Consider the following 17,183-nt stretch of genomic DNA (forward strand, 5'->3'; position numbering starts at 1 on the left):
AATAATAGTTTTACGTTTTCATATGCATATTTCATATTAATTATACTGTATTATAACTCAACCATTATAATCATCTGCCAAATTTATCCTAGATAATTCCATGTTGTTTTGGTTGAGTTTAATGATAATGCTATAGCGAAAAAAACATAACAGACTCAAAGCCCTAAAGAGTGAGCACACGCTTTCGACATGCACTTTTGAGAACACTAAGGAAAGAGCGCGTTCTCTTCGCCTGATGGACACTTCAAACACACGTTTGCACTGCCTGTTTGGTTTACCTGTTTAAACGTTCATAACGAGCGTTTTGTCTGACTCAAAACGCACGTATTCGACGCCCATTTTTGTTATGATAAACGCACGTCAAAAGCGCACGTTTTTTGGTCACTCCAAAGCGCACGTCAAGAACGCGCGTTTTAATAGCAAATCACACGTCGAGAACGCGCGTTTTGGTACACAAAAACGCGCGTTCTTGACGCGCGTTTTCCATGATACCAAAGCGCGCGTTAAGAACGTGCGTTCTTAACGCAAATCACACGTCGAAGACGCTTTTGACGCGTCAGTGTGCAATCAGACGTCCGACCAGGCGTTTGTGAGTACTTTGGCTTGCCATACTCGGCTATGCCGGCCGGCTTTTGCTAGCTAGAAGGTGGGCTAGTATCAACGGCTAAAATCATGCAAAAAGTTTTACAACTAACCAGATTGTCCGATTTCTTCGCTTATTCTCTTCCAGGCAAGGTCCTTTTTATTCCTGTCTCGATAAAAATATAATAACACATCATAGAGCTCAGGGTGGCCACACACAGCGATATCTTTGTTCTGGTCTCCACCGCTGATCACATCATAAACACGTTACTACCAAAGCAGAGTCCCTGATTGGTTAACGCGCCGCGAATTTACGCCAAAGTTCAGATTTTTCAACTCGGGCGTTTGGGCGTCAGACGCTCAATTCGCGCGTCAGCCGCGTGAACGCTCAATTCGCGCCGCGCCATTCGCGCGTCAACGGCCGATTCGCGCCGCGCTAGACGCTTGATTCGCGCCGCAGGACACCTAGACGCGCGTTTACATTGACTTAACATGTAAATCAGACGCCCCAGACGCGTTCGGTGTGAACGCAGCATTCGACTTGCGCCACGATGGCGCGCGTCTTTCTGTTGCGTTGTGTGTATCACAGGACATTCACAGACAGTGCGTTCTCTTTTGGCGCGTTTAAATGGTTTAAAAGCATTTGCATGAATAAGAGCGTGCTCATATATTGTAATGCTAGACAAAGGATGACAAAAAAACGGATGCTGCGTTAATATTTTCAATGCGTTAAACTGGCAAAAAAATCAATCGCATATACAGTACAGTCCAAAAGTTTGGAACCACTAAGATTTTTAATGTTTTTAAAAGAAGTTTCGTCTGCTCACCAAGGCAACATTTATTTAATTAAAAATACAGTAAAAAACAGTAATATTGTGAAATATTATTACAATTTAAAATAACTGTGTACTATTTAAATATATTTGACAAAGTAATTTATTCCTGTGATGCAAAGCTGAATTTTCAGCATCGTTACTCCAGTCTTCAGTGTCACATGATCCTTCAGAAATCATTCTAATATGCTGATTTGCTGCTCAATAAACATTTATGATTATTTTCAATGTTGAAAACAGTTGTGTACTTTTTTTTATTTGATGAATAGAAAGTTCAAAAGAACAGCATTTATCTGAAATACAAAGCTTCTGTAGCATTATACACTATACCGTTCAAAAGTTTGGGGTCAGTAAGAATTTTTATTTTTTGAAAAGATCTTCTGCCCTCAGCTTGCGTTTTTCTTATTTTGCTTTGGCAGCGAGCTAAACAAAGGCTCAGTAAAGGACGCAGACGGAAATCAGAGTCAAACTCTCTTTACTGAAGACCAATTTGTGAAACTGTAACACAAATGAACACAGATATTGAAAAAATGCTAACTTTACAAAGCTACAGTAACTTCACATAGCTCCAAACAGTATGTAAGATACATATGAATCGCCTTTAAATAATTTAGAACATAACAATGGTGAGATGAATAAATAATCTAGGATCAAATTATGTGCCTTTAGTTACATTCAGCATTTCACATGTAAATAGTTCTAAAACATACACACAACTTATCAAAAATCAACAATCATATGTTACTGCATAGATTAAGCTTTTAAACTTACAGATTGTGCCTTTTCAAGAGCAAAACAACAAGGATGTGGACGTGGATGCACCTCTATGCTCTGCACCATGAGCTCTGAAAATCCAATATGGCTGCTGTATTACTAAAATGACAGTTCTTAAAGGCACCACTAGGTGTCAGTATGTACAAAGTAAATTAAAATATTACCAGGGCCAGGATAAAAGAAATTAAAGAAATGAATACTTTTATTCAGCAAGGATCCATTAAATCAATCAAAAGTGGCAGTAAAGACATTTATAATGTTACAAAAGATTAGATTTCAGATAAACACTGTTCTATTCATCAAATAATCCTGAAAAAAAAATATTGTACACAAATATTTTGTACAATTGTACACATTAAATGTTTCTTGAGCAGCAGATCAGCATATTAGAATGATTTCTGAAGGATCATGTGACACTGAAGACTGGAGTAATGATGCTGAAAATTCAGCTTTGCCATCACAGGAATAAATTACTTTGTGAAATATATTCAAATAGAAAACAGTTATTTTAAATTGTAATAATATTTCACAATATTACTGTTTTTTACTGTATTTTTAATTAAATAAATTTAGCCTTGGTGAGCAGATGAAACTTCTTTTAAAAACATTAAAAATCTTAGTGGTTCCAAACTTTTGGACTGTACTGTATATATATATATATATATATATATATATATATATATATATATATATATATATATATATATATATATATATGTGGGTACGGAAAGTATTCAGACCCCCTTAAATTTTTCACTCTTTGTTATATTGCAGCCATTTGCTAAAATCATTTAAGTTCATTTTTTTTCCTCATTAATGTACACACAGTACCCCATATTGACAGAAAAACACAGAATTGTTGACATTTTTGCAGATTTATTAAAAAAGAAAAACTGAAATATCACATGGTCCTAAGTATTCAGACCCTTTGCTGTGACACTCATATATTTAACTCAGGTGCTGTCCATTTCTTCTGATCATCCTTGAGATGGTTCTACACCTTCATTTGAGTCCAGCTGTGTTTAATTATACTGATTGGACTTGATTAGGAAAGCCACACACCTGTCTATATAAGACCTTAAAGCTCACAGTGCATGTCAGAGCAAATGAGAATCATGAGGTCAAAGGAACTGCCTGAAGAGCTCAGAGACAGAAATGTGGCAAGGCACAGATCTGGCCAAGGTTACAAAAAAATTTCTGCTTCACGTAAGGTTCCTTAGAGCACAGTAGCCTCCAAAATCCTTAAATGGAAGACGTTTTGGACGACCAGAACCCTTCCTAGAGCTGGCCGTCCGGCCAAACTGAGCTATCGGGGGAGAAGAGCCTTGGTGAGAGAGGTAAAGAAGAACCCAAAGATCACTGTGGCTGAGCTCCAGAGATGCAGTCGGGAGATGGGAGAAAGTTGTAGAAAGTCAACCATCACTGCAGCCCTCCACCAGTCGGGGCTTTATGGCAGAGTGGCCCGACGGAAGCCTCTCCTCAGTGCAAGACACATGAAAGCCCTCATGGAGTTTGCTAAAAAACACCTGAAGAACTCCAAGATGGTGAGAAATAAGATTCTCTGGTCTGATGAGACCAAGATAGAACTTTTTGGCCTTAATTCTAAGCGGTATATGTGGAGAAAACCAGGCACTGCTCATCACCTGTCCAATACAGTCCCAACAGTGAAGCATGGTGGTGGCAGCATCATGCTCTGGGGGTGTTTTTCAGCTGCAGGGACAGGACGACTGGTTGCAATCGAGGGAAAGATGAATGCGGCCAAGTACAGGGATATCCTGGACGAAAACCTTCTCCAGAGTGCTCAGGACCTCAAACTGGGCCGAAGGTTTACCTTCCAACAAGACAATGACCCTAAGCACACAGCTAAAATAATGAAGGAGTGGCTTCACAACAACTCCGTGACTGTTCTTGAATGGCCCAGCCAGAGCCCTGTCTTAAACCCAATTGAGCATCTCTGGAGAGACCTAAAAATGGCTGTCCACCAACGTTTATCATCCAACCTGACAGAACTGGAGAGGATCTGCAAGGAGGAATGGCAGAGGATCCCCAAATCCTGGTGTGAAAAACTTGTTGCATCTTTCCCAAAAAGACTCATGGCTGTATTAGATCAAAAGGGTGCTTCTACTAAATACTGAGCAAAGCGTCTGAATACTTAGGACAATGTGATATTTCAGTTTTTCTTTTTTAATAAATCTGCAAAAATGTCAACAATTCTGTGTTTTTCTGTCAATATGGGGTGCTGTGTGTACATTAATGAGGGGGGGAAAAAAAGAACTTAAATGATTTTAGCAAATGGCTGCAATATAACAAAGAGTGAAAAATTTAAGGGGGTCTGAATACTTTCCGTACCCAATGTATGTGTGTGTGTGTGTGTGTGTGTTTTGCTTAAAACAATAAAAAAGGTTTGTTTTTGCCCCAATAAAAAAGACATGATCTGGATAAAACAACTGTTGTTACAAAGTACATACAAATTGTTCACTGCAAAATCAGCACTAGTTAAAAATAAAAAAATAAAAAAATACTAGAGAACTGGCTGACTAAAATCAGCTTGAAAATGCTATCTCATGAAATTTGTACATGAAATTATTCGACATACAAAGATGGATCCTTAATTTCTTAAAGGCCCACTGAAGTGCCTTGAAACGTGCAGTGTTTTTCAATGTGTTGACATAATTTCCACTGAAACAGGAAGACAAGGTGGGACATCGAGCAGCTCCTCCCCTTTTTTAAAAGAGCCAATAACATTTTGTTTATATCATAGCTCGACCAAAGCCATTGAGCTCGGAAAAGCTACAGTTTCCTCCAAATCTCCTCTATATCGCGTTAAAATATTACATTCTGTGAAGAATTCAAATGGGTCTGATACATTTTCTGGTATGCGCTGACTCACGCATATGATCCGCTCTGAGACCAGAGCAGACTGTGTGCGTGCTGCAGCGGTTCACGTAACACTAACGTGAAACCAGACTTCATTCGCCCCAATGGAAAGTATATTTACACTGTCTGAATCATTCCCTATCCCCTATATAGTGCACTATGTGCCATTCACCATGTAGAAAATAGTAAATGTGTGAACAAGTGAACGATTTTAGCTGCAGCTTCAGCGTCTATTTATAATGTAGGGGGAGGGATGCTTCAGATTCTAGAGAGCATTTGATTGGACAGAAAATCTGATGAGAAGTGCAGAGTGATATCATCAAAATCATTGATCCATATTGGCGAAAGGGAGAGACTGTAAGTTTTGAATGCTTATATCTTCTACATATGAATTTTGTCATTGTTTTGGAGTACATTTGCTTATAGATAACAGTAAGGCTTATGGAATGCCAAGTCTGCCGAAATTAAAAATAAATAAATAAATAAATAAATACATAAATAAATATACAAAGAAATGTAAAAAAGCAAAAATAAATATACACATAAATATACATAGAAAAGCAAAAAAACAAAAATTATTATTTATACATTTCCTTATTTTTGTATATATTTATTCTTTACACATTTATTTATTTATTTTTATTTATTTATACATTTATTCATTTCAATTTTTATTTATTTCCACATTTAATTATTTATGTTTTTATTTATATATTCTCATTTCTACATTTCTTTATTTTTACATTTATGTATTTTTACATTTCTTTGTCCGTACGGTAATGAGGAGGGCATGGTTTACCTCAGACATAGCAATCGAGCTCAGAGTAGGCGAGGGCGAAGTGTTGAGGCCACAGTGACACCTTGTGGTGTGGCAGAAATAGAGAAGTGTAGCCTACTGATGTTGACACTGGGATGAATGACTTGGATGGGTAGTATAGCCAAAATCTTATATCACAGGTTAAGTCATATAATATCACCCTACTGTACTGTGTGACATGGATAGGCTACTTTTTATTCCAGACATGGCCATAGAACATCGTCTGGTCTGGATTTGTAAAATGTCCTGTGCTGGGAAACATGATCAGCAACATCTTCAACAGATCTGATAACAGGGACTCTGAAATGGAAGTGCTTGTTATTTTCCATTATTAATTATCTGAATGATAATGATTTTATTGAGATTCGGACACCGGTCAGGACACAGATTGGAAGCAGTGCACACATAGGCTACAGTGAAGTCGACGCAAGCATATTGATCAATGCATTTGAAACGAGACCACAAATTCACTTCACATTCATATTTCCTACTTTTACATGCACAACATGTGACAAACGCTTAAAATACAACGCATATTTCAAAGATCCAAAATAGAACGAGGTGTCAGTTACAGTAGAACATTTTGTCATGTCGCTTCCCGTGTGGACAGTCACAGCATCACTGATTATAATGGGTTTTTCTTGGTGTGGTCTTATTAATAATTACTCATCTTAGGGTAAGTTATCAACTGGAAGTATCCAGAATTGGATAAATCAAAATGTGCCCACAGAAACGGAGCTGGTGAAACAAACGCCATGCATTAAACATACACAGATGCATCATGCTCTTTCAAACAGCACCTGTCGCGTGCCCTCATATTTTTGAGTTAACTGCATTTTAATGTAACTTCCAAAACCAATACTGACAGCAACAAAGACAAACTTATTTTCTATTAAGCAGTGGTAGCCTTTAGCCTACCCCCATAAACTGATGTCCAGGGGCAACCTTATTAAAAGTATGAATGCCATGTTAATTCCAATCGATAAATTCAGTTAGATGATAAGGCTGTAGGGCAGTTACCAGTAAAATCCAATCAGAGCTTCATCAGAGCCATCAATACAGAAGAGACATAAATGCATTTACACAGCAATTAGCCTAAAAGTGCATAAAAATGTATGAGATAAATTTTTTACATTTTGAAGACAGAAATATGACATGATGGAATCAATGAAATGAGACGTTTAATATGTACGTTTAATAATAACACCTTCTGTGCCAGGCTATTTGTTCATCATGCTAGTAAATGCTAAATCTACTGTACATTGTAGAGAACGGCAGCAATGTAGCACGATTTGCTAAGGCAGAAGACTCTGCACGCAACCTATGCATACTGCTTATGTGGAAATGGATGCAGTCAGTTTTGACCACAAAAGATGTGGTATTTTAATTGTATTTATGGCATTGTGCCTGTTAGAAATACATGCTATTTTAATGTTATTTTAATGTTTTAATGTTATTTTAAGGTGGGGAAGAATTAAATGAACAGCAAAATTCAGCTTTTTGTTTTGCGTACCCCAGTTTGGGAACCACTGCTATAACCCTTTTAGTTGCCTGCAAAATCTGTTGCATGATGTTGCGATCTGTTTTCCCATTCCTCTCAGGGGTCCTTAATGACAGAACCATAGGCATTTTCCAGAATCTGGAGCACCAGCGCTTGCAGCAAGCATACATCCAGTTCTCACACCTCTCAGCTGAGGCCTTCAGACTGGCTCTCTGCCCTCACAAGCTTCAAGAACTGAATGCTTCACATATACATAGCGACATCACAATCTCAGATGTTCTCCACGGTATTACCTCCAGCAAAGTCTGCAGACAAGGTCTCCAGACACTGCTGATGAATGGCTTACATCTTTATGGCGAAGCAGGGTTGCTGGCCACAGGTGCAGGTGGCTCTGAGCTTCTGTGTGGAGATGGAAATCTAAAGGTAAGAGTCTTTGTTCACACTAACTGACTGAAAATCTTAAAGGGAATTGAGAAATCAAATTTTCTTTGATCTTTTGACATATAAGAGGTTGTTTTATTATAAGCTTGTTAGTCGAAAAATAACTTTATTGAAACCAAGCTGTCAAAGCGACTTGTTTTGCACTCCCTCCTCTTTATTACATAATCGATATGAATACATTAGAACAAGACTGCCTGCAGAGAGACAGATCAGTACCTACTTCTTCATCTCCTCTTTGGCCACCCACTGGCGCATGTTAGGGAAGTGATGCAGAGATAAGGGAGAGATACTAAAACATGATCGCTGGACTAAAAATGTCATTACCTCCCAAAGGATCCTAATATTAGGAAAGTATGTGAATGTCTCAGTAGAGCATTATTTGTTTGTTAGTTCATTTCATTGTGGATTCTTTGGTAAACCACTCGGAATTCGATGCAGGCTTTGCTAAGTGTTTTTTGAGGAATATGGACCCGACAGAAATACCACCACCAGGGTTTAAAATTAACATCCGGTCAACCGGCAACCCACCGAAAATCCTGTAAAAATCCTAGTAACATTGTAAGTGCTTATCTGGAAATAAATAAAAATAAAATAAAACAAAAATGCAATTCAAGACCCCTTTAATCTAATATGCAGCAGCATGACTGATAACAGCTACTGATGAGCAGACAGTGAAGCAGACTTGACCCACTCCCGTTACTTTTAGTATTTCAGATTTACCCAGAGCCTGAATAGCACATAAAACCTGTCTAACTGACCAGAATAAGCAGAAAAGTGAGCCATTTCATGCTGCTATTCAAAAGTCTGTCTATAAGAGACTAGAAACAACATGATAGCTTGCAGAAAAATACATTTGACTGCCATCTCATTGAGCATGTGACAAATATAAAAATATGTCAGAACTAATAGCAGATTTTTACCAGGACTCGCAAATTCTTAGAAAGGAAGATATCTGTAATCACATCCAGGTGGCTGGAGAGTCCAGTTTGACCCAACTGTGTGAAGCCTTGAGGAGATACAGGGACCGAGAGAGTTTTATACGGGAGGTTCTTACACATCTCTACAGTCACACCAGTGACATGGAAGGACCTCAGCCAAACATATTAAAGGTACAAAATTTTTTTTAGCAGTTCTTCTGTTGTCTGATGATCTGTATTTGTGAATGAAATCTGAACAGGTTAAGCTGGTTTCTTACCAGGATCAGTGACGAATATGAGCGTCCATGATAAAGAAAAGGAAAAATCTACTTTAAAACACACATTTTACATTTTTTTATACCATGTTCAAGAAAAGTACAGCACACTTTTCAACAAAGGTGAAAAGAGTAACACAACAAACATCTTAAAGGGTTAGTCCACGCAAAAATTATTTCATTTATACATTTAATTATTTATAGTCATTTATTACTCACCCTCACGTCATTCCACACCTTCGTTCATCTATGGAACACAAATTAAGATATTTTTTTATGAAATCCAAGAGGTATATGACTCGTCCATAGACAGCTATATAATCAACACTTTCAAGGTCCAGAAAGGTACTAAGGACATTGTTAAAACAGTCAACGTGAATACAGTGGTTCAACCTTAATTTTATGAAACGATGAAAATACTTTTTTGTTCACAAAAACAAAACAAAAATAACAACTTTAATTAAGATGTCTATTCTCTATAATGTCATTTCTTGTTTTTTGCATGATGATAGCACCTTTGATTTGGCAGACAAAAGTTTCCCCAAAGATTAATAAGCAGTTTTGTTGATTTATTTTTCAACTAAATATTTTAATATTTTACATATAGAATATATTTGAGGCCTTTTACTTCATTATGAAAAAATATATACGTACTCTTAAAACCTCACTTTACTGTAAAAGATCTTGCCTCTTTTAAAAACATATTTTTCTAGTGTGTTAAATGACTTTTTATACAATGTACAATGCTCTTTCTATTGCAGCTTGTATTGGCTGGAATGCAACACCACACAGATTCTCTCCATGTTCAGCTTGTGGCCACTGCATGCGTGTTTATCCTGACCGTACAGGAGCTGGCACTGGAATTACCCTTACACCTGGTGGGAACTGTAGTTCAACAGCTTCTTACAGCCATGAAGAATTTCCCAAACCACGAGCAGGTATAAACACACACGGGCTGCATTTGATATTCATCCTATTCATCGTATTCATCGACTGACTGTATGTACAATAAAGCACCCAGATATTATCCTATTTGGTAGGGGTGGGCGGAATGACCAAAAATTTATTTCACGGAATAAGTTATTTTATTTCACGGTAGCGGTATATATCACGGAATAATAATGTTTCAGGTAAATCAACAAAAGGGACTTGCTTAATATATTAAATACCACTTTAAAAATAAAGAATAGACTCTCATCTTATTTTATTAATTTTTCTTTTATTTAGAGCATTAGTAGTGAATGAGTGAACTTTTAGATCAACCTCACCATAACAATAAATAGGCCACATGTGTGTAGTTTAAAGAGAACAGACTTTTTATTAATATCAGAACAGATTATTAATACTTTCTCGGAGCACTGAAATAAATAAAACTTCAGTAACATAAAACAAATTTTGCAGAAAGTATAAAAATGTAAACATTTGGGGAAAATGTCAGAATCTAAACGCTTGTTCTAAAAAAAAAAAAACTTAAAAAAAATTTAAACTCTTTTTGAAACATTTAAAAAAAAAAAAAAAATAAATATAAACACTTCAATAAATTAAATAATAAATAAAAAATTCTGTCAAAACAATTACAAATTGTGTGCAAGACAAACAAGCTGGTCAACTCTCTCAGGTTTTAGTGCTGATCTGCGGCATGTGACAATATTCCCACTTGTGCTGAAAGCACGCTCAGATGGAGCACTTGTGGCAGGGATGCACAGATATTTTTTTGCCAGGCTGGCCACACGTGGAAAATTAGCCTCGTGCTGCCTCCACCATTCCAGGGGGTTGGTCTCACCATCCACTTCAACTGCCTGTAAATAGCTGTTAAGTTCCATTTCAATGGACTCCCTTTCTGACTGGGGGACAGCTTGCCGTTGGCGTGAAGCAATTTTGAAGAAGCTTCCCAAACTTTTCTTCTGTTTTTTAGCAGGACATTCTGAATTTTCTCCAGCATCTTCAGCTAGTGGCACTGAGACTCCCTCGACAGGCCTTTTTGGATCAGCTGCAAGACTCTCCATCTCTGCTGCAGCTCTGGTCTTCATGTAGTCCACTCGTTCTGCATTTATGTATGTGGTTTTGAAGCGAGGGTCGAGAAGGGAAGCCATGTCAAGCAGCTCCTGGGTGGATTCATCTGCATATTTTTCATTCAAATAGTCAAGAATGTTCACCTTAATGTCCCTGGTGAGCTGCGTGTCATCATCCTGTGGCTTAAGAACCTGTTCATTAAAAAGATAAAGCACGGGTTTCAGGTATGAAACGCTTACATACTGTTCCCCAGAGAGGGCATCTGTAAACTCTACGAGTGGGCATAATGCCTTATTTACAGACTCAAGAACGTCCATGTCCTGCCATGTCAGAGCCAAATGTCTGGTCTTTTTGTCAGCTTGCAGGACTTGTGTTAGGGCTTTTTCCTGCTCAATGACCCTTTCGATCATTTGTTGGCGCGATCCCCATCTTGTTGGACTCTCAGTGATAAGCTTGTGAGGAGGCAAGCCTAGCTGCACCTGAGCTATGGCCAGTTCTCGCTGTCTTTTCCAAGTGTTTGAGAAGGCACTCACAATTTTCTTGCACACCCCAATTGCGCGGTCAACTTGGGGCACTTTTACACCTCTCTCTGTATAAATAGATTAAAAGGGTAGAGGGCAATGTGTAAACATAATGTAGCAATAGCTGACAAATTACACAAGACAAGTAGCATGCATTTAAAAATGTTTAAAACGTTTATCTCTATAATTAAGATTTATTAATAAGATTAACAACATAGGTACTTCCTAATAACAAGATGTATAAATAATAAAATAAAAACAAAAATAAAAGTCAAAGAATTATAAAACTATTATTGTTATTAATTTCTATTAGACACTTACCAATGGCTAAATGAAGACGATGAGCAAAACACTGTAACCGCGTCCAGTCATTTAGTTGCAGTGCTTTGATGTTGTTCGTTGCATTATCAGTTGTGACACAGACTTGATGATCCTCTCGCAATTCCCATGACTGAAGCGCTTCCTTTAAACTTTGAGCTATCATCTCTCCCGTGTGATCCTCGGGAAAATAGGAAGTCTGCAGACATCTACTGCACAATGTCCAGTCTTTGATGAAGTGGATTGTTAAGCTCATATATGGCTGTGTAGTTCGGCTTGTCCACAAATCAGTTGTTGTTGAGAAGTATAAAGCATCGCGAAGCTCCGCTTCAATTTTCCGTCGGCATTCTCCATACAACCGCGGCAACTCTACTTCACTAAAGTGCTTGCGGCTCGGCATTACATATCTCGGATCAAGCGTTTTGATCAGATCACGAAATCCCTTCTTTTCCACTGTGTAAACTGGTGACATGTCTTTACAGATATGCATTGTAATGGCTTGCGTTATTTCTTTCCATCTGCGTGAGGTTTTGTCATATGGAGTGCCTCTGGTAAATGATTCGGCCAAACTAGTTTGAGATTGTTTTTTGCTTTTAGCACCAGAGGTTGACGGAACACCTGATGTGGAGCGCATCTGTTGGCTTTCATTGTATTCTTTGACATGCTTCACCTTTAGATGATAAAACAAGTTACTCGTGCTACCGTGGCTAACGGTTACATTCGCGTGACACAGTTTGCAAATCACATTTTTCTGCTCTTTGTCAGCCTTTGTAAACCCGAACCACGTCCATACCACTGATGTCGCGCCTCGTTTCACAACAAGTTCCTCCTCCTGCTGCTCGGGATTGGTTTGTGGGATTTCTTTATCAGCATGCTTATCTTTCTCCATGTTTTTCTTATTATATAGGCTTGTGTGCAGCTTCTCAATCGTTCTCACGTCCCGGCGCGCTACACGTGAGGTTAACCACGCCCACTAATTTAAACTTCGCGGTATACACGCAATAGAAAAATCTGTAACGGTAGACATTTTATTCCGTCGTCACGGAATATACCGTCATACCGCCCAGCCCTACTATTTGGGATACGCTGATAGACGCCTACTTTCAAATGCTCCCGTGTGTGTCTGTGTAAGTGCTCGGTGAAGACCATCAAAGATTAGGGTTGGGAATCATAAGAAATTTTCCGGCTCCAATTCCGGTTCTGCTTAACTATTCTGGTTGCGATGCTAGTTCTATTAAAATGATTAAACAAACAATAAAAATAGTAGTAAGGGAGCACAATACTTAACTCAAAAAGTCATGTTTGTGTTTATTATACTTGTAAAATGAGTTTAACAGACTTGCAATCTCAACAAATTTGGTAACACTTTACAATAGGGTTAATTAGTTAACATTAGTTAACTACATTAGGCAACGTAACTATAACTAATAATGAACTGCATTTGTACAGCATTTATTAATCTTTGTTAATGTTAATTTCAACATTTACTAATACATTATTATTTGTTTTATTCTATTTGTTAACATTAGTTAATGCACTGTGAACTAACATGGACAAACTATGAACAGCTGTATTTTTATTAACTAACCTTAACAAAAACACTTCTGGGTCACAAAAAGACCTACATCAGTATGATCCATGGGCCACAACTCTTGTGGTTGAACAAGAAATGGAGGACCAGAAATCCATATCTGTTTTTTCAAGAATGAATACACCTCTGGATGCTAGGTCAGCTGGATTGTTGGATGAATTCACAAACCTCCATTTTGTGACTTCAGAAACCTTTAGAATTTCAGCAACTATGTTTGCTACAAAGCATTTGAATCTTGAAGTCTCATTTCGAAAGTACTTCAAGTGCTGTCTCTCCAAAAACAGAATCCTGAAATTGCATGTTAAGCTCCTTCTTCCATAATGTGTCCATGCGATTAGCAAGTGTGGCAGCTGTGAGCCTTAGATGAGGGATAGTGATAGATCTTAAAGGCATAACTCTTGCTTTACTCATTAGAAAAAAAGGAATGGGCAAGTTGTTGATCATTATGAAGTAGTAAATAGGACACCATGCCATAACCCTTCTCACTGGCATCTGAAAAGTGATGCAATTGGGCAGATGTAGTTTCTCCAAAGTTTTCAGGCTTTAAACACCTGAGGACCTTGAATTTCTCCAATTCATAAAGTTCCTCCAACCAACTTGTGCTTCTCTGAAACTCGCAGTGCTTTCAGATGGATTAGCATTTGGAGCCATAGTTCATTGACAAGCCGCGCATTAAAAAATGTACAAATGTACAACCATTCTGTACTCTTTCAGATTGCCATCAATGTTTCCTCCTGGCCCCCAAAGAAACCTCAAGAGATCACAATCATCAGGATGCACCTTGACTTGATGAAACATCAATTCTATGTCAGCCATCATGGCAACATACTCCACTCCTAATTGCACAAGAACACTCACCAGTGAACTTGTTAAATCTGGACCTTGCAAAAGATGTTCATTTGAATGATGTTCCTTGGTATGATGCTCTGCAATCAAACACAACTCTGATCTTTTGTTTTTTAGGATGATACACACCATGGTGAGGTACAGTATGTACCATAAGCTTCCATCAAGTCTTTCTAGTTCATCTGTGGGATCCCTTTCAGCATTTTAGCAATGACACTCTCCATAAAGGTAGTATAATCAGCATGAAAAGAAGCATTTCTTCAAAGCCTTCTTTGGAGAATTAGAGCAAGTTATTCAACGATTGCTCTATTCCTTCTTGGCATGATTACCTTTTCGTTTTTAAGTGTAAGACCAATGTAAAAATGCCTGTTGATCAGTCTTGCTGGCCATGAAACAAAATCCACGAATTGATGATCTTTCTTTAACAATCCTTGTGGTTCCTCTTGGACACATTCAGGGAAGTCAGCCCTGAACTGTTGCTCCCACAACTCCTATTAACAGTCATGCGAGGATGGTCCTCGACAACATACTCTTCCTGTCGCTTAATTGGTCCATTAACTGCCCATCCAAACATGGTTTTAATGGTGCATGGACCATTGTCTTGACTGCGAATAATCTGCCATGGCTCCAATGCCTCTGGCACATTAGCATCAATCAACAACTCTACATCAGCATCAATTGAAGGCAAACATAGGTGACTTAAATGAGGCCAACAAGCAAGATCGTTTTGTGTGGCAATGTTGGCTTTGTTTACAGGCATGGTCTTCTGCGTGTATACTTCTGGTAAAGCACAATAATGCTCTTGATTTAATCCTGACACTTCCAGCCCCAGTAAGATAACTGGACTGGAGCGAGACCAAAGCACTTCCCACTGTTGACTTTCACTCATCTTTATTATACTGAATGCCCCGTTTCTCTGATGAAAGAATATGAAGAGGGCTTGGGTGTTTATGGTGGCATATCTTACATATGCTTCACTCCTTACAGTCGCAGCTGATATGTCCTTTACATAAGCATCCAAAACAAATGCCCTTCTTCTTCAAGAAATTCATCTTTTCGCCATGGGATTTTCCAGCGAGCCTTTTACAGAAATCCAAAGCATGTTCTCGTTTACAGAAAAGACAGATGTTGTTCACAGTCTTCCCACTATACTCCTTTGCACCAGTTGCAGTGCCTGTAATGGCAAAACTGCTTCTAGGTTTTGAAGGAGGTGGTTTGCTATTCAAGTTCCTATCTCCACTAGGCAGAACATCTTGAATGTTTCCAAATATCGGATCTATTTTCACTTGTCTTTCTAAGTCCACAGTGTCAGAAAAGCAAGCTGGGTGGTTACATCTTTCCTGTAAATCGTAAGCCACTATTCTCCATTTTTCTCCGTGCAAAACTTCCTTATAAGCTCAAACAATTTGCATGTTAGAGGCAAGATTTAACTCATTCATGTAACAAATATCCTGCATAGCATTACAACAACTCCTGAGAAATAAGCTGTAGTCCTGCAGAGCCTTAGCATCCTCAGATTTTATTGTTCTCAATGAAAGCGCCTTTTCCATGTAAGCTGAGGCTATCCTCACCTCATTACTGAAGTGCTCCTTGAGCAAAGCCCTTAGCCCTTATTTACCCTTGTGATGGAATCATATGCTGATAGCTCCTAACAAGCTCCTTAGGTTGCCCTCTAGTGTACTGTTCAAGGAAATGCAAGGAATCTGCACTGCCACATGTTTTCTTTTCCAAAACCTCTTCAAATGTTCTCATAAAGTTGTGGTAACGTAATGGATCACCATCAAAGAATGGGACCTCCCTTGGTGGAAGTGAAGTTCTGTTGCTGAACTAATAGGGCAGCAATTTCATTTTGCTTGTCAATAAGCTTAAGGATACTTACTCCTTCCAAACCATCCTGTACACTTGATCCATGTGCACCTTGCAATCCAGGTCCATGTCCACCATCATGACTAATGATTGGCAATGCAGAACCTTGTTTTAGATCTTACAATCTGTTGCTGTTGTTGTTGAGCTGGCCGAGTTGGGAAATGCCTTGAATCCTCTTGTGTTGCTTGAGTCTGTGAATAAAATACAGGTGGCTGTTGTGGCATTGAATGTGAACTTGAAGGTAAAAATGATTCCACATTAGGGTTAAGAGAACTAGTTCCAAGTATGTTTCATCCTTAAGGCATTGGTATCAGGGCGGTTAGTAAATTCACTTGATTCTGATTTTGCATCGCTATATACTTTCATCTTGGCCATTGATACAGTGATTTTTAGTAAGCTCCATTTGTTCTTTTTTCCTCCTCAGATCTTCCTCTTCTTTCTGTCACGCTTGTTTGCATTGTAACATTTTCTGATTTACCAACAAAGCTGCCATTTTGGCCTCAAACTTAAGATGAGCAGTAGAATATCGTCTGCATCGAGATCCATGAGTTGTCCTTGATGATGTTTTTCTACTCGCATTAGGAACATTGTCTGTTGGTTGTATTTGTTTCTGCACATCACCATAGTCCATATAACTGTTCTGACATTCACTTGGAACATTCATATTATGAAATGAAGAAACTGGTTCATCAGAAGATGGAATATTAGAATCACAACGCAGCTGAGGTTCATCAGGGTTATCCATTGCTCTTGTATCATGAACAACAGAGAGTGATGGGCAAAGATTTGCATAACTTTGTGGCAAAATGCTCAAAAAATGCAGTATTCTACTCAGATTCTTAGCTTGATTCAACGTGTTCCAGAAATCCATTATTGTGCTTAGAAACTGAGCCAAACCACTCATTTTGTTTTGATCATCAGGAGGAATAAAAGGAAGTACTTCTTTGTGCAACACAGATGCATCATCTTTCAAACGTTTCAAAGATCCCAACATTGAAGACTTGTAAAGCA

At 38.3% G+C, this 17,183-nt stretch overlaps 1 protein-coding gene and 1 pseudogene across 1 annotated transcript; one reads left to right on the forward strand and one right to left on the reverse strand.

Moving 5' to 3' along the window:
• The window catches only part of LOC125261142, a 49,886-nt pseudogene extending 39,423 nt beyond the window's left edge, over positions 1 to 10,463 (forward strand).
• Positions 10,464 to 10,591: 128 nt separating this feature from the next.
• LOC125261143 (E3 SUMO-protein ligase ZBED1-like) lies at positions 10,592 to 12,758 on the reverse strand. Its single transcript, XM_048179745.1, has 2 exons — positions 11,873 to 12,758; positions 10,592 to 11,619 (listed from the first exon to the last, which is right to left on the reverse strand). The coding sequence occupies exons 1-2, from the start codon at positions 12,756 to 12,758 to the stop codon at positions 10,592 to 10,594; spliced, it is 1,914 nt and encodes a 637-aa protein (XP_048035702.1).
• Between the last annotated feature and the right edge of the window lie 4,425 nt (positions 12,759 to 17,183).

This window comes from Megalobrama amblycephala, unplaced genomic scaffold, assembly GCF_018812025.1.
Source record: "Megalobrama amblycephala isolate DHTTF-2021 unplaced genomic scaffold, ASM1881202v1 scaffold332, whole genome shotgun sequence".
Taxonomy (NCBI): Eukaryota; Metazoa; Chordata; class Actinopteri; order Cypriniformes; family Xenocyprididae; genus Megalobrama; species Megalobrama amblycephala.

Coding starts and splice junctions, on each gene's coding strand:
- LOC125261143 (XM_048179745.1), bottom strand. CDS start 12,758: ATGGAGAAAGATAAGCATGCTGATAAAGAAATCCCACAAACCAATCCC. Junction 11,620..11,872: donor TCGTCTTCATTTAGCCATTG/GTAAGTGTCTAA, acceptor CTATTTATACAG/AGAGAGGTGTAAAAGTGCCC.